We start from the raw sequence: 20,708 nt of genomic DNA on the forward strand, positions 1-20,708 counted from the left end.
ATGGAACCATGGAAACCGTAAACATTCCGGTTCGAGCCAATCAGAAGGAGACTCAGTGTCCCGGTGACGCCAGCAGCTGTCTCCGGGTTCACCAGTACAAACAGCAACGCAGGCTGCGGGTGGGAATCACGGCGAGTTATTTGAGTCCGTGTTAGTTTTGGTGAGGAGTGAACCGCTCGGACGCTGCGGGCGGGAGTCACGCGAGTTATTTGACTCAGTTTTGGTGAGGAGTGAACCGCTCGGACGCTGCGGGCGGGAGTCACGCGAGTTATTTGACTCAGTTTTGGTGAGGAGTGAACCGCTCGACGCTGCGAGTGGGAGTCACGGCGAGTTATTTGACTCTGTGTTAGTTTTGGTGAGGAGTGAACCGCTCGGACGCTGCGGGTGGGAGTCAAAGCGAGTTATTTGACTCAGTTTTTGTGAATAGTGAATCGCTCGGAAGCTGAGAGTGGGAGTCACGGCGAGTTGTTTGAGTCCGTGTTAGTTTTGGTGCGGAGTGAACCGCTCGGACGCTGCGGGTGGGAGTCACTGCGAATTATTTGACTCAGTTTTGGTGAGGAGTGAACCGCTCGGACGCTGCGGGTGGGAGTCACTGCGAATTATTTGACTCAGTTTTGGTGAGGAGTGAACCGCTCAGACGCTGCGGGTGGGAGTCACTGCGAGTTATTTGACTCTGTGTTAGTTTTGGTGAGGAGTGAACCGCTCGGACGCTGCGGGTGGGAGTCACTGCGAGTTATTTGACTCTGTGTTAGTTTTGGTGAGGAGTGAACCGCTCGGACGTTACGGGCGGGAGTCACGCGAGTTATTTGACTCAGTTTTGGTGAGGAGTGAACCGCTCGACACTGCGAGTTGGAGTCACGGCGAGTTATTTGACTCAGTGTCAGTTTAGGTGACGAGTGAATCGCTCGGACGGTGTAGGTGGGAGTCACGGCGAGTTATTTTGACTCCGTGTCAGCTTTGGTGAGGAGTGAACCGCTCGGACACTGCCATGTTACCCGCTGGAGCGCAGCAGGCGGTGGTCGGCGAGCTGCGGCTCTTCCTCCAGGACTGGGACGAGGCGGGACAAGCGGCACGGAGCCGCATTCTCGCCAGCTTTGTCAGCCACAGCTCGGGAAAAGGTGTCCCGGATCTGGAGCTTCAGTTCGGACAAGCTGCCAGCCTCTTCCTGACGCGAATCACAGCCTGGACGAGGCTGACGTATCCTGCCTGACTCAGCATCTATTAAACACGAGTTTACTCATGTTTAACAAGAAGAAAATCCATTTTAAAATTCCTAATGAAATTATGGTGGCCTAGGAAGCGGACCCGTACTCGGAAGGTTGCCGGTTCGAGTCCCGAACTGCCGCTGAGCAAAGCACCATCACTTTTTATTAATTTTGAGTCAAACGCACAGCAAGTGAGGATAATGGGTAAACTACGGCAAGGAGATAAAAAAATAATTAACCAGGCGTAATGTTCGATCACTAAGCCGTATGCATATGGTGAGAGGGTTGTTCCTTCCCATTACAGTCATATTTTCAGATACATGTTTGGACGTTGTTTGCATTTGCAACTAAAAGCCCTGGGGGTATTCTTCTACGCACCAAACAAGTGAGTTTTTTTTTTTTTTTTTCCAGGAGCTGATATTACACATTTAAACCACTTTTGATCTATTTAAGTCACAGTTATCTGACTGAGTTCCTGGAGGCTGGTGGGATTATGACTCTGCTTGAAATCTTGGCTTGGAAACCAACAAAAGAGGAGAACAAAGTGGAAGCCCTTCACCTGCTCAATTCGCTGTCTAATGCTGGGCGCAGGTACAAAGAGTTCATCTGCGAGAGCTACGGTACGCAGTATCAACCACAATATATTCTAATACAGTCCCTGACAAAAGTCTTGGCGCTTATCTATTTTGTAGAAGCACCTGCTATTAACCTAACTTTAATGAATCAACTGGTGTTAGAAATAGCTCATATGAAATGCTAAAACCCTACCAAATGATGTTTAATGCATTAAAATGAATTAGTTTCACTGAAAAAAAGACAGAAATTCTCCTACGTGAACCGTCACCTTATCGTGGTGGAGGAGTTTGAGAGCCCTAATGATCCTAGGAGCTATGTTGTCTGGGGCACTTGGTGACAAATTGGTCTTAGGTAAAGGGCAAGAGAACGGTTCAGAAGACCTTTCATGGTAAAAAATAGCAATGAGTCAGTGTAGGGAGCCAGGTCTGGGGTTGGGGCCCATGAGCAAGCGCCTGGTGGTCGGGCTTTCGCCTATGGGGCCCGGCCGGGCCCAGCCTGAACTGGATAAAATAACCTTTATTAGTCCCACAAGTGGGAAATTGCATACATGGGCACATTCCAACTGTGATCGGGTGGCAGACTGAGCTGGAAGCTTTTGCGGTCTGATCCCCGGACAAGGAAACTGGCTATTGGGACATGGAACATCACCTCTCTGGTGGGGAAGGAGCTGGAGCTTGTGGAAGAGGTTGAGCAGTACCGGCTAGATATAGTCAGACTCACCTTGACACATAGCTTTGGCTCCGGTACCCAAGTCCTTGAGAGAGGTTGGACACTCTCCTTTGCTGGAGTTGCTCTGGGTGAGAGGCGAGGGCTGGGGTTGGCTTTTTGTTAGCCACAAGACTCTCAGCCTGTTTGTTGGGGTTTACCCCGGGGACGAGAGGGTTGCTTCCCTGCGCCTTAGGGTCGGGTAAAGGGACCTGACTGTTGTTTGCGCTTATGCGCCGAATAACAGCTCAGAATACCCACCCTTTTTGGAGTCCCTGGGAGGAGTGCTAGATAGTGCTCCGACTGGGGACTCCATTGTCCTGCTGGGGGACTTCAACGCTCACATAGGCAATGAAGGCATGACCTGGAGGGGCGTGATTGGGAGTAACGGCCCGCCGGATCTGAACACGAGTTGTGGACTCATTCATTGTTGGACTTCTGTGCAGGCCGCAGTTTGGCCATTTAGGTTGCAGGTCGATGATTGACTTTGTAGTCGTATCATTTGACCTGCGACCATATGTTTTGGACACTCAGGTGAAGAGAGGAGCGGAGCTGTCAACTGATCACCACCTGGATGGCAAAGCGGGGTGCAGCAGTGGCGAAAATCTCGGGCGTGGGAGGAGTTTGGTGAGGCCATGGAGTAAGACTACTGATCGGCTCCAAAGAGGTTCTGGCAAACCATCTGCTTCCTCAGGAGAGGAAGGTATCAACTTGCTCACACTGTTTACAGTGGGGATGGGGAGCTGCTGACGTCGACTGGGGCTATAGTCGGGTAATGGAAGGAATATTTTGAGGAGCTCCTCAATCCCACCGATATGCATTCCGATGAGGACCCAGAGCTGGGATGCCTGGGTATGGACTGTCCAATCTCAGGGGCAGAAGTTGCTGAGGTAGTCAAACAGCTACACAGCAGCGAAGCCCCGGGGGTGGATGAGATCCGTCCTGGGAATCTTATGGATGTTGAAGGGCTGTCATTGTTGACACTTCTCTGCAACATTGCGTGGACATCGGGGGCAGTTCCGGATCACACTCCTCAGCCTCCCTGGAAAGGTACTCCAAGGTACTGGAGAGGAGGGTCCGGTCGATAGATGAGTCTTGGATTGAGGAGGAGCAATGTGGTTTTTGTCCTGGCCGTGGAATTGTGGACCAGCTCTTTACCCTTCCTAAGGTGATGGAGGGGGCATGGGAGATTGCCCAACCAATCCATATGTATTTTGTGGATTTGGAGAAGGCTTATGACCGTGTCCATAGGGGCGTCCTATTGGGAGCGCTCCAGGAGTATGGGGTGGATGGCCTTTTGTTAAGGGCCATTCAGTCCCTGTACAAGAGGAGCATGAATTTGGTCCGCATATCCGGCAGTAAGTCGAACCTGTTCCCGGTGAGGGTTGGACATCAGTCTATGACCTTCAGCTCTTGCTAGGTAGGGATGCAACTGGGATGAGGATCAGCACCTCCAAATCTGAGGCAACGGTTCTCGACCGGAAAAGGGTGGCTTGCCAACTCTGGGTCAGAGGAAAGGTCCTGCCTCAAGTGGAGGAGTTTAAGTATCTCGGGGTCTTGTTCATGAGTGAGGGAAGAAGGGAGCAGGAGATTGACAGGCAGATTGGGGCAGTATCCGCAGTGATGTCGTGGTGAAGAGGGAGCTGAGCCATAAAGCAAGGCTCTCGATTTACCAGTCGATCTACATCCTAATCCTCACTTATGGTCATGAGCTTTGGATAATGACCGAAACAACGAGATTGCGGATACAAGCGGCCAAAATGACTTACCAAAATGAGCCACCTCCGTAGGGTGGCTGCAGCCTTAGAGATAGCGTGAGAAGCTTGGACATTCGGGAGGGACTCAAGAGTAGAACTGCTGCTCCTCCACATTGAAAGGAGCCAGTTGAGGTGGTTCGGGTATCTGGTCAGGATGCCTCCTGGATATATATAATATATAGAATTATGTCCTGCCGGCAGGAGGCCGGAGAAATTATATCTCCAGTCTGGTCTGGGAACGCCTTGGGATCTTGCCGGAGGAGCTGGTTGAGGTGGCTGGGGAGTGGGCTGTCTGGGATTGCCTACTTGTGATGCTGCCCCCGCAACCCAGACCCAGAAAAGCGGAGTAAGATGAGGACGAGAAAGGTCTAATTTTTTGTCGCCTATACAGAAATTGACCGATTTTACGGCAAATTAACTAGCGGTGCTGTAAGATTCAACTTTAATGTCTTGTATGACTTCCATGAGCTTGAAGGACTGCATCCATGCGGTCTGGCAAGGATTCATACAATTTATTAATGAAGTCATCAGGAATAGCAAAAAAGCAGTCTTGCATGCCTCCCAGAGTTTATCAATATTCTTTGCTTTCGTTTTCCATGCTTCCTCTTTCATCCTACCCCACACATGCTCAATTATGTTCATGTCTGGTGACTGGGCTGGCCAATCCTGCAACATCTTGATCTTCTTCGCCTTCTTCGGAACTTTGATGTGGAGATGGAAGTATGTGATGGAGCACCTGCTGCAGAATTTGGCCTCTTTTATGGTTGGGAATATAAAAGGTAGCTAAGATTTGGTATTTCAGACTATTGATGTTGCCTTTGACCCTGCAGATCTCTTGCACACCCCCATACTGGATGTAACTCCAGGCCATGATTTTTCCGCTACCAAACATCACTGTTTTTGGGGTGAATCTCGGATCCATGCAAGCTCCAGTAGGTCTCCTGCAATATATGTGGTGACTGTGGTTTAATTCAACATAAGATTCATCTGAAAAATCCACCTTCTGCCACTTTTTCAGCGTCCATCCTTTTAGCAGGCTGTGGGCCTTGGCAAATGCCACACGGTTATTCAATTGTCTTTTGTTTAGTGCTGTCTTCTGGGCACTGATTCGACCATGGAGGCCATTTCAAGCCAGAATCCGACAAACTGTTCTGGTTCACACAGGGACTTCAGGTTACCAGGTCTCATGGAGCTCTGATGCAGTGGAAAATGGTCAAAAACATTTCCAGTCTCTTCAAATCTTTTTTTTATCCTCTGTACTTGACGCTGAGACACATTGAAGGTGTCTGCCACATCAGCAGTGGATCTGGTCTTCAGCCTCTTGATAATCAACACTTTATTCTCAGGGTGAATCTTAGGCATGCAGAGGTCTAGTTGCAGTTGATGTGAAAGTCTAGTGTACTGGGGTTCTTTTTATACACACCTGAGACCTAACTGATCCATTATTAGTCACAGGTGAAGCTCATATGACAAGGCGACAACACTTATGTCTTTTCAAAAATGGACTCAATGGGCTTTACCAAGCTTTGAATATTATAATACTTTTTGACAGTTTCATTTTGCACTGAAACATTATTACAAAAGCTGTTGGGAATAAAATGAGGTATTTCTTGTAAAGAAAGTTGATTATAAATATATTTCAGCGGCACTTGAGGTTAATTTGTACACAAGACTTTTGTCAGGGACTGTAGAATGTCCTTAGAATGTCTTGCTATGGTGACATGTCTACGTCTTTGTGGGGCTTGCAGGTGTTGGGATTGTCGCAGAATGCTTTGCCTTGTCAAAAAAGGTGGAGACGCAAAAGACTGCTCGAGCTCTACTGGAGTCCTTGGCTCACGGAAACCCTAAGTTCCAAATCCAAGTGTATAAGGCACTGATAGGCCTGCTGTCATGCACCTCTCCAAACGGCCAGTGTCTCGTGTTGCAGACCCTTCATGGCATTCAGGTCAGCCACCTTACACACATGATGAAACTGTACATGATTTGATATTTCATATTCCCCCCTTTTTAGAATTCATTATACGAGAGAGCCTTGATTCTTAATAAATAAAAGGGGCAGAAAGGAAGTGAAGTTTTTACTATCATCCTGTAGGCCACCATAAAACCAGCGGACCAGAGTGTAGTTGAGCCACTCCTAAACTTGCTGAGATCCCTGCACCCTCAGGTGCAAATTGAAGGTGAATACCATTGTCAAATGGCTGAAAGCCTCAGTTCAGAATGGACAGATCCATTCATTTTTCTTCATTGTCTTCTACCAGCATTTGAGCTGATTTCAGAGCTGAAGCATTATGAGGTGAGGCCAGCTCTTCTCAAAAGCCTGGTGGAGCTGCTAAAGTCACCAAAACAGGACGTTCAAAGGCACAAGATCCTTCAAGGTCTCAGAGAATTTTGCTTTTGTTTGTTATATTCAGAATATTTGGCTGAATCTAACAACAATGTTTGTTTCTATCTGTCAAATTCAATTCTGAAAGTTCTAATCAGTTCTACATTTCCACGTGATTTGTTGTGTACGCATCATAAATGACAGACTGGGTGGAAATTGGTACCATTTTAGGTCCTGAAATGTCAAAGATGACTGAGCCTTTGCCTGTGTTTGTCCAACAAGCAGCTGCAGCCAAAGTGATAAGGTAGACAGACTCCAGGAATATTCCACAAATTTACTGGATACCTTCATGTCACTGTTTTCCAAAGTGTCTCTCATAACTGCAGATTTGTGTGTCACGCTTTTGGCATGTGATGCAGGAACCTGGCCCAGAGCGGAGAGGAGATCTCTAATGAGCTGCTGACTCTCGGCGTGGTACATCACCTCCTGTACGCCATGGGCAAGCAAGGCCATGCTGACACCCAGAGACAAGCAAGCCTGGCTTTGGAAGTAAACACACACAGCACATTTACCGCCAATGTTCTTCATTTATTGCTGCCAGTAAAGGCACATTTCTTCTCATTGCAGTATTTCGTACGCACCTACCCCAAGGTTGAGGAACATGCACATAGATGCATGGGTGCGGCACTCTTTGAATCATTCATGGTGGGTGCTATCGTGTCTGACAGTATTTTTTTAGCTTGTTAATTTGTCTCAATTGGTAACTGTTTCAGGGCATTTATATTGAAGTTGTTTGTTTTTTTAGTGTAACCCAGAGGATATTTACATGAAGATCGATGCAAGCCAAGCTGAAATACTACAATCTAATGATGTGAACATATCTGATGTTGAGAAGGTGTCCTTCATAAACAATGAATAAAATGATAAAGTGAAGCACTGGAGTACTCTTGTGTTCAGAAATGATCAGTAAAGCCAGGAATGTGAAGCTGGGATCACAGATAACACTACATTTTCAGACAAGTTTAGGTTATTAAGTGATTACTTAGATTTCTCAGATTGGTAGTTTTGGAAGTTTTGAGTGAACATTTGGACCTGTGTAATATTTCAAAGAGGACTTTTTCAGTCATAATAGAACAGTGAAAGAATAATATACTTGCCTTGTGTTTTTTTTTGTAAGCTGTTTTTTTCTCTCACTTCTCTACCTTAAAGAAAGAAAGTCCAGTTGCCATGACTCAACGTTCAGCCATGAAGGCATGTGGCTTTAGGGGCTTGAGCCATTGACCCTTGGCCGCTAATTTCCAAAGTGGCTTTTTTAGATTTTAATTAACAATGTTTTAATTCACAAATCAATTAAAATACATTGCTGCATTTGTGATGGTAGAAGAGACTGTGAGGAGCGTAGTAAGGTCACTTCATCCAAGCCATGCAGCAGATGCTGGACATTGATTTTATTTTATAGTAGTTACTGTAGATGAAATTTGTGGTGGTTGGAAGGCTGAGCATGTGATCATTGTTGCTCTTTAAAATGCATGCTGGTGGGAGGATGGAGGGATGAAAATTAAGAGTGGAGGAGGTTGGTTAAGTGGAAGGAGGTTAAATGTGGTTGAATAGGTGAAATATGTGGTGGATGGTTACCAATGTAACCAATTCAATCACATTTAACCTCCCTCCTCTCATCCCCACTCCTCCACTCTTCCTTTTCATGCATCCATTGTTTTTACAAAGGTCACACTTTCAGCCTTCCAAACACCACATATTTCATCTATAGTAACGACTAGTTACCACTATATAAAATATGCATATAAAATACTAAATAAAAGTCCTGCTCAGCAGGAACAGAACTGTGCTCGTCCATGTAGACGAATGAACGGAAAATAGAATTGTTATTCATATTTTAATAATGTACTAAATATGATATTGCACAAAAGTGGAATACTTTTACAGGTCCGCCAGAGGAAGCGATTAGGAAGTGAGATCTCTTCGCGGAGCGCCTGATTGGACGCACACAAGCTCCTCCCACTGACGCAGTGACGCAAATGGCGGGAGAGGTTTGGAGCGGGGTGGTAAACGAAGTTGTGCGGCTGCAGTTTTAAAGCGCGTATTCCGACGTAGACTTTCCACTTCCCTCGTCATGAGAAGGTCAAGATCTGCCGCTGGACGGAGAGGGAAGAACTCGGCGCAGCAGGAGAGGAAGATGTCCGCACGTCCGGAGGGTCAGTGGTGGCGAATGTGGATTGTGAATCGCATTCCGATTCCTATAGCAAGACCTGGTTGGTTCTGGGCGATGTGTATTAAAAATATCTATCTTTGTGTGTGTGTGTGTGTGTGTGTGTTACAGTTCAGTAGCTCATATCCTTAGTTGCTCTGCTTAGAATGTGCATATTTTAAAACAGGACGATCTGAATTCCGGTTTTCATTTTAGACCTGCTCTCTGAAACCATCTATTTAGCTCAGCGACACTGTGCTAAAAAATGATGATGATGGTCCTCACTGTTATACTGTTCCAGCTTTTTGGAATGATCTTATCATTTACTCCACAAGAGCCCAGAGAAACTGGACGCCCCGCCTACCACTTTTTCCAGGAGCCAGCAGAGATCTGCCGTTTTCGTAGCCAGCTTTTGGGTTGGTATGATTCTACCAAGAGGGAGCTGCCATGGAGAACAGTCGTAAGTGACATAGCAGCAGGGCTTTGTAACAAACTGCCATAAATGTCATAAATGTCTTTTTTTTTGGCAGGCTACGACTGAACCAGACATCAACGTAAGGACGTATGCAGGTAATATTAAAGAAGTACCTGCAGTATGACTGCTTTATATATGAAAGTATTAAACATTTGCTGCTTTCAGTCTGGGTATCAGAAATAATGCTACAGCAGACTCAGGTTGCCACGGTGATTGACTACTACAACAAGTGGATGAAGGTGACGAATGCAAATTGTCCAGAACCACACTGACACTGATGCATTTGTGTGAAAAAAGATTTTTTTGTTTTTCCCCAGAAGTGGCCTACAGTCCAGAAACTCGCAGAAGCTACTCTGGAGGTACTCGTGGTGTATATTTTGGAGGATGCGGTGAAAGTACATGTGGTCATGACTTTTTACGACTGTGTGCAGGAGGTGAATCAGATGTGGGCGGGGCTTGGGTACTACTCCAGGGGAAGAAGGCTGCACGAAGGAGCGCAGAAGGTGACCGCATGTGACACGGGTTCAGCTGTTCTTGTTAGTAACAGCATGCCTGCAGTGTGAAGTTACCTCTGCTGGTGGTGGTGTTGTGTGCTGTGTATCCAGGTGGTGTCACAGTTCGGAGGGAAGATGCCCAACACCACAGATGCTTTGCTAAAGCAGTTGCCAGGGGTGGGGCGCTACACTGCAGGGGCTGTGGGCTCCATTGCCCTGGGTCAGGTAACTGTAGGGGCTGTATTAGTTGCCCAGAACTGCCTGCTTGTGTGTCCTCTAGTCCAGTGCTTCTAAAATGTTTTTCTGTTATGCCCAACCCCCCATCCAACATCTGTATGCAACATTTCAACATTAACCTAAACTTTAATGAATTTGAAATCATTCACTGTCTTTCCATTTGAAACGTTTATTTTGAAGCGTTGCATACCGTCAAAAGTGATGTGACCGGAGCGGCTGTATTATATAGCGTTTTTACAATTTATTGCCTGCAGAACTTGGAAAAACCAACAGGTGTGTGTAAGTTCTGTCACATTACTTTGTAAAAGTGTGTTTATATGTTATATTTGTTGAATAGGTGACTGGTGCTGTTGACGGAAATGTTATTCGGGTTCTCTGTCGAGTTCGGGCAATTGGTGCAGATTGTACAAGTAATCCAGTGACTGAAGCATTATGGTATGGTTGAACATAGTCTAAGACTAAAGTTACTTTTTTAAATACTCGAAATGTCCTGTGCTGTTGAAATAATTGTATTTTCATAGAATGGTGTAATTTCAGGAAAACAGCTCACACTCTTGTCGACCCAGAGAGACCTGGAGACTTTAACCAGGCTTTGATGGAGCTTGGAGCAAGAGTGTGCACCCCAAAAAACCCTCTCTGTGTCCAATGTCCCATTCAGACCATGTGCCACGCCTCCAGAAAGGTTAGTGAAACAGCTTCAAATCTAGTCTGGGGTTAAAATAAGAATATAGGTTGTAATATCTTAGTTTAGTTTATTTGACTGAGATCAAGTACTGGGAATTTATCGCCACCAGGTCAGCTTCAAGCAAGAAAAGGACTCCAAGAGTAATCTTAACCCAGCAATCAATGGCTGCACACCAGATATAGAAAACTGCTGTAAGTAAGAAGTAAACTACATAAAGTCCCTTTCTGTCATTGTGACTGCAAATATTGGCATGTTGAAAATGGATACCGTCAATAATCAACAAAACTGCCATGCTGCAGCAACTCCAGGGACATGTGACCTCTGCCTCTCAGAGCCTTGGGACGGCCAGCTGGGAGTGCAGAATTATCCCCGCAAACCTGCCAAAAAGCCTCCCCGTGTGGAGCGAACTCTGGTGTGTGTGGTGGAGAGCAGTGGAGCTGGAGAGGAGAAGGAGTATCTTCTCACACGAAGGCCAGACAAAGGTGGGCAGCTGCAGTTGAAATCCCCTAGCGGGTAAGGATCCGTAATCAGAAGGTTGCTGGTTCGAATCCCGAGCCGGCAAGGTGTCACTGAGCAAAGCGCCATCCCCACACACTGTTCCCCGGGTGCCTGTCATGGTTGCCCACTGCTCAAGGCTCATGGTTAAAAGCAGAGGACACATTGTGTCACGTTGTGTCACCATGTGCTGTGCTGTGTTTCAAAATGACAATCACTTCACTTTCACTTTAATTGCTTTGATTATTTGTTATGATCTTCCTAATATAACATAAAGTCTTCTATTGGTAATTACATATCGTTCCATGGAAATGATACCAGGTCCAGAATGGAACACAGCTACAGTAGCTCTTCTGCAGGTTTATCTCCATGTCGGCATGAATGAGCCTTGGATGCTCATGACCCTGTTGCCTGATCAGATGCTCTGATCCAGTCGTTTATCGTCCATCACAATCTGGCTGCTGGTCAGATCCTTACACCAATTTTCATGCAGTTTCATGATCCGGCTGTCCAGTTTCCAATGTGCCCCACCCCTGTTGGTGTATGCTAAACCTGAGTGTTCATTATTTGGAAGTATGTGTACCAGACATATACAAATCTTCAAAGTCTCATCATTTTTGGTAAATCCTTACCCTTTGGGCTGGAAGGACTGTTGGCCGGGTTGTGGGAGTTTCCCATGGTTCTTCTGGAGGAGGGAGGCTCAGAGGCACAGCAGAAGGACATACTATGCTCAGAGGTCGGTAAAATTCTGGGAGCGCAGCTGGACAAGGAGCTTCTACAGTTTGTTGGTGAGGTGAGCATCCATGACAGGGTTTGTCACTACCAATCCTTGTAGGACTGTCTTAATGTATTGTGGTTATTTAAAACTGAGTGTTTCTGTCTTTCCCGACAGGTAGTTCATATCTTCTCTCACATCCATCAGACATATGTTGTGTACAAAATGGCTTTGTCTGGATCCAGGGGTACAGAACAGAAATCTACAGGTCGCTGGCTGACCAAATGTGCTCTACAAGAAGCGGCTGTATCCACAGGTCTTAAGAAGGTGAAATAAGATCTAATCTACTAGTACATCTCAACAATTCAAACATAGCGTGAAAAAGTTTATGTAATTTAATTAAAAAAGGTAACCCTTTCAGCCCCAAAACATGTACTGATTGAAGAAGAGCATTTTTTTGGCTGCTCACATGTAAAAGTCAGCCATAATCGACAAAATCACTTTGTGCAATGAGCATATGAGTCTGTTTGAATATTTTTTTCAGAACAAATAATATTAGAAAATATTGTCATATTTATCTAAAATCAAACTGCTTTTGGTTTGCATTTTTTTAGATAATGAAGCTTTATGAAGATAAAATCAACCTAAAAGAAGAACAAAATGTGGTAATTACAGTATTTTCTACATGATTATTCCTTTATTGACCTGTTTGTGGCGACCAGTCCACCCAGTAAAGGTATTTTAAAGTGGCACCAGTGTGCCTTTCCTTTTATTTTAAAGTTTTTTTTAAAGATTTTGTATTTATTAACTGCATTTAATGAAGAATCTGGTTGCTTCTCTCATGTAATGCATACTTTATGGTTTTAGGACAAAAAGAGAAAGAGAAGCTCTGATTCAAAGATTGAAAAACTGCAGAGATCCAGGAAAACCAAAGATAGAGGACGATCCAAGCAGCTGTCCCTCAGCCAGTTCCTCAGAAGATGACGACAAACAAGAAATTATTCTCTACAGTTCTGTCTATGCGAGTTTAAAGGTCAAACCGTGGCTAATATCTAACAATTATGCCATTTAGGTGTATATTTCGTTAGAAAAATATATCTAAATATATTGTAATACATTTTAATGCAGTCTTGTAATAAATTCTTTTGTATTGAAGGATTTGCCTGATATGTACAATTTCTGTTTTTAAATGGATAATCTTTGGTTTTGGAACTGTGCATGTACAAATAATCTTTCACTTTGCTTAAAGACAATCAATCCAGATGCATTTTTGATAGAGCTGATATTCCCCCCGGTTTGGAGGACTTTTATTCTGGAAAGTTCCGCGTACAGGAGCGTCCTGACCTGCGCTTCACCTGAACTTCCTACACCGGAGCTTCTAAAACCTTCTCCTGCACCGCGACCATGGCTTCGGCGTGGGGGAAATTAGAGTCGGTCCACCGGTGGATTTTGGAGAACGGAGGTGACTTTTTTTTTTTTTTTTTTTTTTTTTTTTTTTTTTTTTTTTACACCAGGGATTCTTTCCCCGCTAGCGCGGCTTTTACGAAGCGTAAAGAATCCTGGCCAGAATCTCGTCTGAGTAAAAGGTCATTTCTCGCACTCGAATGTGTAGATAAGAGGACCGACCCATGGCTCCTGATCCACTCCCCCGTCCCGGTCTCCGGCATTTTCCTCTGCTATCTCGGCGTGGTGTGGGTCGGACCCGCGCTGATGAAACGCCGGGAGCCGGTGGAGCTCCGAGCCGCGCTGGTCCTCTACAACTTCGCCATGGTGGCGCTGTCCGCCTACATGTTCCACGAGGTAGGAGGTCGAATCCTCCGTCTTAAGAAACAGATTAAATCTCACACGTTTAAAAAGTATTTCAAACGAGTAAAACACTAACACACACTCACAATTTTTTTTTTTAAATTCGTCTAGCACTTAATTCCCTAGAATGTTCTATTCTTGACAAGTTAGCAATTAGTTTTTTTTTTTCTCACAATCTATGGAAACCAAATGGTATCGTCTCCTTGTAAGTCGTTTTGGATAAAAGCGTCTGTAAAGTAAAGTAAAGTAAAAATAAAAGTGTGTCCGTCCCCACGCAGTTCCTGCTGAGCTCCTGGCTGGCGAACTACAGCTTCCTGTGCCAGCCGGTGGACTACAGCGACAGCCCGCTGGCCCTGAGGGTAAAAACTCTTTCACACACATACATATATATGACAGCACATGGTGACAAGATAACTTTCTTTTTTTTAAGTGAAAGTGAAGTGATTTATGAGAGGCACAAACATACGTGAAGCACACACACATTCTCATATGAAATTGACAAGCATGCATTTATACTACTGAAAACTCACACACACAAACACTCACACAGGTACAAGTCAAATGGACACACACCCATATGAAATGCTCACACAGATACAGGTGAAATAAACTCTTATGTAAGATTTTTTTTTTTTACTTAAATGGTGTGTTAAACGCCCATATAGCATTAGTGAAGCTTTTCAGTAAATCCAGAAGGCGGTTCTATGGATTCTTGTGTGGCGACCTGATTCATGTCGGTAATGGTATTTTAAACCTCATACGCAGTTTAAAAAGGGTAGCGACACCGCTCTCCCTTCTCTTTCTGTCTGTATCATCTCAATACATCGCAGTGTATCCGTGGAGAAGTGTATTATGTCTTCATTGGCCCAAACTCACAGGAATGAGCGAAGTAAAAGAGAAATGAAAAAGATTTGAATATTCATAGTATGCGCACTGTGGCTGGTAGCGCGGCGGCGCTCGGGAGACAGAGATTCTTCAATCAGGTTCAAACCCCACTTACCTTTGTGTCCCTGAGCAAGACACTTAACCCTGAGTGTCTCCAGGGGGGGACTGTCCCTGTAACTACTGATTGTAAGTCGCTCTGGATACGGGCGTCTGTTAAATGCTGTAAATGCCACACAAGAATTCATAGAAACGCCTTCAGGATACACTTACACGTACATGTGAAAAGCTTCGGTTTGCTATATGGCCGTTTAACACGTTTGTTAAATAATTTTAACTAACACTTTTTCTTTTCTTTCTTACATAGATGGCCAGTGTGTGTTGGTGGTTCTTTTTTTCTAAAGTCATAGAACTCAGTGATACGGTATTGAACTCCAACAATATAATAGAAAAGAAGAGTCTTGTGAGTATTTGAGATGCTGGTTTTTGACTTTGTCTCTGTTCCAGCTTTTCTTCATTCTGAGAAAGAAGAACAACCAGTTGACATTCCTCCACGTGTATCATCATGGAACTATGATCTTCAACTGGTGGGCAGGTGTTAAATATGTAGCCGGTGGCCAGTGTGAGTGTCTCATTATTAAAGTCAAGTTTGCATAATTTATGTGATACAGGCTCTGCTCTCCAACTGATCTACCTGTTCAAAAATTCCTTCCGACTCTCCTCGGCTAATACACAGGGCCTTCCCAACAGGACCTCAAAATACTAAAAATGTTCATTTCAATGGGGGGAGTTGCAGGTATTCTGCTCGGGGATCCGAGTGACTTCGCTGGCTTTTCTACACCTTACCCTTCAGTGGACATTCTGGTCCTGTTGATCTGTTGGTCCAGTCAGAAAATATTTCATGATAAAAACATCACCTATCAGAATCCAGTCAACCTAATCCAATCGGCCTACTGGTCGAGGAGTGCTTTATTTTTCCCCAGTACTAATGCAAGTGAAAGTGAAAGTGAAGTGATTGTCACATGTGATACACAGCACACAGTGCACACAGTGAAATTTGTCCTCTGCATTTAACCCATCACCCTGAGTGAGCAGTGGACAGCCATGACAGGCGCCCGGGGAGCAGTGTGTGGGGACGGTGCTATGCTCAGTGGCACCTCAGTGGTAAATTGCCAGATCGGGATTTGAACCAGCAACCTTCTGATTACGGGGCCGCTTCCTTAACCGCTAGGCCACCACTGCCCCTATATTAATGTCTAATATATATATTGAACTGAAGCTATGTAGCCTGCTAATATTCTTCTGCTTAAATGGCATAAAGCACAGATCAATGCTAAGCGTCTATAGTATACTCGTAATATTTTATGCATAATACAGTGTTTAAACAATATGTTCTTTGCTTCCAGCGTTCTTCATTGGACTGCTCAACACCTTCGTGCACATTGTCATGTACTCGTATTATGGTCTGGCAGCGCTGGGACCTCACATGCAGAAATACCTGTGGTGGAAACGCTACCTTACCTCATTACAGTTAGTAAGTGAAGTTTTAGTGTTCCTATTGGGCCTCTCTCTGTTTGGACCTCAACCAAATGCTTTGGAATTCCAGACATGTTCCATTCTTAAGTGCATCAGACAGATGACAATTGTAAGGAAGGTCCACAATGAAAATATTTTAGATGACAGATCGGTGGACTGTAGTGGAATGTTTCGGCCCACATATTGAGACACGCCCACCGAGCCACAGAATATCCAGTGTGCGGCTGTATCAGTTGCAGTATAGATATAAATAAGTGATTTGGCATCAATGACTAGGAATGTTTCCAATCAGAATGACGTACAGTCGTAAGGTCCCTTAACAAGTGGGAGGCACATATGCAAACTGTTGTAATTCCTACACCGATTTGGATGTAAATACCCTCAAATAAAAGCTGACAGTCTGCAGTTAAAACACATCTTGTTCGTTTCATTTGATATCCATTGTGGTGGTGTATAGAGCCAAAAATGTTAACATTGTGTCGATGTCCCAATATTTATGGACCTGACTGTATGAAGGGTTTAGGGACACTCGTGACTTGCTTGTTCGTGCCAGTAGCTGTTCTCTGAATGACTGCTCTGTCTTTGCAGCTGCAGTTTGTCCTTATGACCTGTCACACAGCCTACAACCTCTTCACGGAGTGCGACTTCCCAGATACCATGAACATGGTGGTCTTTGCCTACTGTGTAAGCCTCATTGTGCTCTTTGGCAATTTCTACTACCAGAATTACATGAGACGCAAGAGCAAGAAGGCCTGAAGGACACAGAGGACGTGGTCACTCATGCCAAAGAGGTGCAATCAAGTGACACTTGAACATTCCAAATGTAAAGTACTGTTTGTTGGAAAATGTATCTGATTGAATACATTTAGTAAAAAGGAAAAAACAGTTTTTAATAATCAAAGTCTGCTTTTTTTTTTTCTTTTTTTTTTTCCATCTGATCTGTTCTTTTGGCGTCTTGGTCATATTTCTGAGCCAATTTCGATGCGTGTGCTAAGATTCGTGTAATAGTTTGGATGCAGGAATCTCCCACGGTCACAGGGAAGAGGGAGCCCCGCCACACGAAGAGGAATACCTGATAGAAGAAGAGGGAGCCCCGCCACACAAAGAACTTTCTGATTACGGAGCCTCTTCCTTAACCGCTAGGCCATCACTGCCCCTGAAGTATAGCAGTATAGAATTATTGGGATGCATATCACAGTAAGCAGAATTTGACACCTGCTGAGATTCGCATCCCCCAGTATTTTAGCCAATGTGGCTGATAATCACATTGCTGCCAATGTGACAAAATGTTTTCTTCGTGTGATATTGGAGCTTAGCCAACTAAGTTATAAAGCCTTTCAGAATGTGGCAACTGCTAAGAATAGGGCAAAAATAGGTCAGGAAGAGGACATTCATTAGATTTCACACAATTCACAGATGTCATAAACTAAAACATGCAATCTTTACTTTTAAAAATAATTATTAAAAAGATGTTAATTTATCTTAGAATTATATAATGAAATATTACCCATTATTTTATGATGTGCATAAAATAATGGGGCAGTGGTGGCCTAGCGGTTAAGGAAGTGGCCCCATAATCAGAAGGTTGCCGGTTCGAATCCCGATCCGCCAAGGTGCCTCTGAGCAAAGCACCGTCCCCACACACTGCTCCCCGGGCGCCTGTCATGGCTGCTCACTTGCTCACTCAGGGTGCTCACTGCTCACTCACTTCACTATGATCGAGATTCAGATACAATCCTGAAAGTGAAATTGGATGTTGTGGGAAAACACACACACACACACACACACACACAAAACCAGTCAAAACATTTGACACCTACTCTGTCCAATGGAAGAAAGTATTTAGTATTTGTTGTATCAGGAGAAAGTGAAGTATGTTTGATAAATCTTTTTTTCTCTTTTTACCTTCATGGCTGCTTGTGTGTGTGAGCCATCTAGTGGCCACTAGATGTATTTTAGTTTTGCCAGAAACTTGAATTGCACTTGCTCCAAAAAATGATTATTAAAATTGCTGTAATGGTTAATAATTCATCTGATATTGGCCTGCGGTGTTCTGCACAGTGGTGTGTTTTTTTACAGAATGTTTTCATGCCAAATGTTATCATTGCTATTTATAATGGTGTGGTTATTAATGTTATTGCCATGTTATTATGGATACTGTAATTATTTGCATGTGATTAACACCAGTGATGTGTGTGGCAGGTTTGGAACACAGAAGGTTGGCATGACAATACTGGATAGAGAAGCTAGGTTGGGAAGTTGTGACCTGGGACTGAACTTGTTCCCCTTGTCCACCTTGCAGAATATGTACACTGACAATATGACCCTTAGGCAGGTCGGACATTGGCTGCTGGCAACTGCCATGACCTTTCAGATGCGGGATTGTCATAGTTGATATTTCTGTAATGCTCAGTATGAATGATGTCTTGATTGCTGCTCCAGATTGGCACCCTTCACATCCACACAGTGCGCGTCCGTGGCGGGAACATGAAATACCGTGATCTGAGACTGGATGCTGCTAACCTCTCTTCTGGCTTACCTTCATGAACTTTTGTGGCAAAAGTAATATTAAGGAATATTAAGTGCTATCCAAAAATTATTTATTTTATGCAGGGTGATGGGTGAAAAAGCAGAGGACATATTTCGGTGTGTCAGCGTGTGCTGTGCTTTCATAATGACAATCACTTCACTTTCACTGAATCCTATGGATACAAGAGTCTGCTAAATGACAATCCTGGCAGTCCAGAATCTATAAATCCAGTTTGTAATAATACCACATCTTTTAGGGGTAGTTGGATCAATAGACCCAGGCTATGGTGTAAAGCTGCCACCAAAGAATCTCATCTGGCTCCATCCATGACATCCATGGTCTTGTTGGAATGTGCGGTTCCTGATGTGCAGCGTCAAAAATATGCCCTATTATGATATTCAACCTCATTATGGATGATCTGTTAAACCCCCAGTTACCAAACCGGCTGAAGTAAAGTGTCCTGATATGTACTGTTCGATAAGAAATATATTCATAGTACAGAAATGATTTAGGAGTATGAGTAAATGCTAAAAAAAAACGCCTTGATCACAGGAACTGAGCTTTGATGTGTTAATGCTGAATATTGTATTTTATGATCTTTCTTTAATTTGTCCTCTCTCTGATCAGTTCATTTTGTCATATGCTGCTGCTTTGCAGTCACATATTGTCTTCCATTTTGAGTGACTGCCTTTAGACATAATGCTTTTTGAAACTATTTTCTCGTGAAGTTTTTTTTTTAAATAAGTCGGTTTTTTTTACTGAATAATTATTTCACCGTGGTCCCAATGCTCCACATGGCTCTACTTTTTCCAGGCTGCACTCGTAAAACTAGGATCATCATCATGGTGTACAAGGCCTCCAATAACAAGCGTGTGAGATCCAAGATGCTGGTCAAGAACTGCATCGTCCTGGTTGACAGCACGCCCTTCCGGCAGTGGCACGAGTTTCACTAAGCTAGTCCTCTGGGCCGTATAAAGGGAACTGAGCTAGCACAGCATCATCACAGACCTTATCCTCTTCACTCTCCACTCAAGGGGGCGTGAACATTACCTGTGTTCAACAAGAAGCGCTCAAAGAAGATCCAGAAGAAGATGGATGAGCGGAGGAAGAAGAGCAGTTCCTCCTGGGGAAGCTCCTGGGTGTGTTGTTTACCCAGGATGACCCTGAATCCCATGAATCTGTTTAAATGTTGTGCTGAGTGCAGGAGAGATGATGAATACGTTTTATCATCAGGTCTTTGGCTGAACATTTGTTCTGTTTCAGCCTTATTGCACCTCAGAGTCAAAATTGACCAACATACCAGCAGATTGGTTTATTTCACGAAATGGCAGTAGATGTTAAAACTTTCAAAAGAACTTTAAATAATTGGATTGTCTTGATTCATAAATGAATTGTCACATCTGCAAAATCTATAAAAGGTGGTGAGGAAGCAGACTACATGCCATTAAAACATGTTCTCTCCCCACGCAGCCTGCATCGCAGCAAGTGTGGCCGAGCTGAAGGTTACAACCTGGAGGGCAAGGAGCTGGAGTTCTACCTGAGGAAGATCAGAGCCAAGTAAGGAAAATGGACAAATTGAGCTTTCACGGGCCTGCTTGACATCTGCTTGCAGCATGCAGGTGCCTAGTCCTGCGCGGAGATCTAGATATTTTGGATTTAACATCTTCTGGCTTTAAAATAAAACATGAACTGAGTCCCATTTCATTGGTCAGACTAATTTCTTTTGTGTATTCATTTATTTCTACCTATTATACCATTATCTCTACATAGAGTTTCTGTACCACTAGATGTCAGTGCGTGTCCAGTCATTCTTTACGAGATCATGTAGCACAGTCCAGAGGAAGACTTCTGAGAAGAGAGTGAAGACTGCCTGGAATATTTCCCACTGGACAGTCAAGAGTCTATCCTTGTGTGAAATATGCAGAAAAGAAAAGAAATCACTTTCACATCTTAGTGAAGATACGTTTATTATATTTTACTTTAAAGAACCAAAAAAAAAAAAAAACACAATAGAATAACATTTAAACAAACTGTACATTTTATACATTTCATACTGAGTACAATGAACATCTGTGTCCCTC

The 20,708-nt window shown here is 44.1% G+C and overlaps 3 protein-coding genes across 16 annotated transcripts; all 3 read left to right on the forward strand.

Annotated features, from left to right (window-relative positions):
- Nucleotides 1–30: 30 nt before the first annotated feature.
- armh1 (armadillo like helical domain containing 1) lies at nucleotides 31–8,688 on the forward strand. Of its 6 annotated transcripts, none has more exons than XM_029001185.1 (10): nucleotides 31–1,197; nucleotides 1,522–1,590; nucleotides 1,659–1,825; nucleotides 5,992–6,188; nucleotides 6,336–6,420; nucleotides 6,502–6,618; nucleotides 6,798–6,870; nucleotides 6,986–7,115; nucleotides 7,194–7,271; nucleotides 8,511–8,688. In XM_029001185.1, exons 1-10 carry the CDS (start codon nucleotides 989–991, stop codon nucleotides 8,559–8,561), a joined length of 1,176 nt encoding a protein of 391 aa, XP_028857018.1. In that variant the 5' UTR covers nucleotides 31–988; the 3' UTR covers nucleotides 8,562–8,688. The 6 variants fall into 6 exon arrangements, with proteins under 6 accessions (XP_028857018.1, XP_028857014.1, XP_028857016.1 ...); XM_029001181.1 differs by lacking the exon at nucleotides 8,511–8,688 and adding an exon at nucleotides 7,372–7,714; XM_029001183.1 differs by lacking the exon at nucleotides 8,511–8,688 and adding an exon at nucleotides 7,372–7,714 and having other exon boundaries at nucleotides 6,852–6,870.
- On the forward strand, nucleotides 8,150–13,257 carry mutyh (mutY DNA glycosylase). 8 transcript variants are annotated; one of them, XM_029001175.1, is made up of 16 exons: nucleotides 8,154–8,836; nucleotides 9,108–9,232; nucleotides 9,303–9,342; nucleotides 9,413–9,486; nucleotides 9,565–9,606; nucleotides 9,679–9,750; nucleotides 9,853–9,966; nucleotides 10,316–10,413; nucleotides 10,516–10,660; nucleotides 10,773–10,854; nucleotides 10,963–11,145; nucleotides 11,806–11,951; nucleotides 12,051–12,200; nucleotides 12,488–12,538; nucleotides 12,741–12,906; nucleotides 13,151–13,257. In XM_029001175.1, the coding sequence occupies exons 1-15, from the start codon at nucleotides 8,698–8,700 to the stop codon at nucleotides 12,855–12,857; spliced, it is 1,578 nt and encodes a 525-aa protein (XP_028857008.1). In that variant the 5' UTR covers nucleotides 8,154–8,697; the 3' UTR covers nucleotides 12,858–12,906; nucleotides 13,151–13,257. The 8 variants fall into 8 exon arrangements, 7 of the variants coding, with proteins under 7 accessions (XP_028857013.1, XP_028857008.1, XP_028857006.1 ...); XM_029001179.1 differs by lacking the exon at nucleotides 13,151–13,257 and having other exon boundaries at nucleotides 8,156–8,614; nucleotides 8,706–8,779; nucleotides 12,741–13,028; XM_029001177.1 differs by lacking the exon at nucleotides 13,151–13,257 and having other exon boundaries at nucleotides 8,605–8,614; nucleotides 8,706–8,836; nucleotides 12,741–13,028.
- Nucleotides 13,161–17,117, forward strand: elovl8b (ELOVL fatty acid elongase 8b). Of its 2 annotated transcripts, XM_029001189.1 has the most exons (8): nucleotides 13,161–13,335; nucleotides 13,486–13,673; nucleotides 13,958–14,038; nucleotides 14,929–14,985; nucleotides 15,069–15,183; nucleotides 15,968–16,095; nucleotides 16,686–16,888; nucleotides 17,106–17,117. In XM_029001189.1, exons 1-7 carry the CDS (start codon nucleotides 13,278–13,280, stop codon nucleotides 16,851–16,853), a joined length of 795 nt encoding a protein of 264 aa, XP_028857022.1. In that variant the 5' UTR covers nucleotides 13,161–13,277; the 3' UTR covers nucleotides 16,854–16,888; nucleotides 17,106–17,117. The 2 variants fall into 2 exon arrangements, with proteins under 2 accessions (XP_028857022.1, XP_028857021.1); XM_029001188.1 differs by lacking the exon at nucleotides 17,106–17,117 and having other exon boundaries at nucleotides 16,686–16,998.
- Nucleotides 17,118–20,708: the final 3,591 nt, after the last annotated feature.

This window comes from Denticeps clupeoides, chromosome 13, assembly GCF_900700375.1.
Source record: "Denticeps clupeoides chromosome 13, fDenClu1.1, whole genome shotgun sequence".
Taxonomy (NCBI): domain Eukaryota; kingdom Metazoa; phylum Chordata; class Actinopteri; order Clupeiformes; family Denticipitidae; genus Denticeps; species Denticeps clupeoides.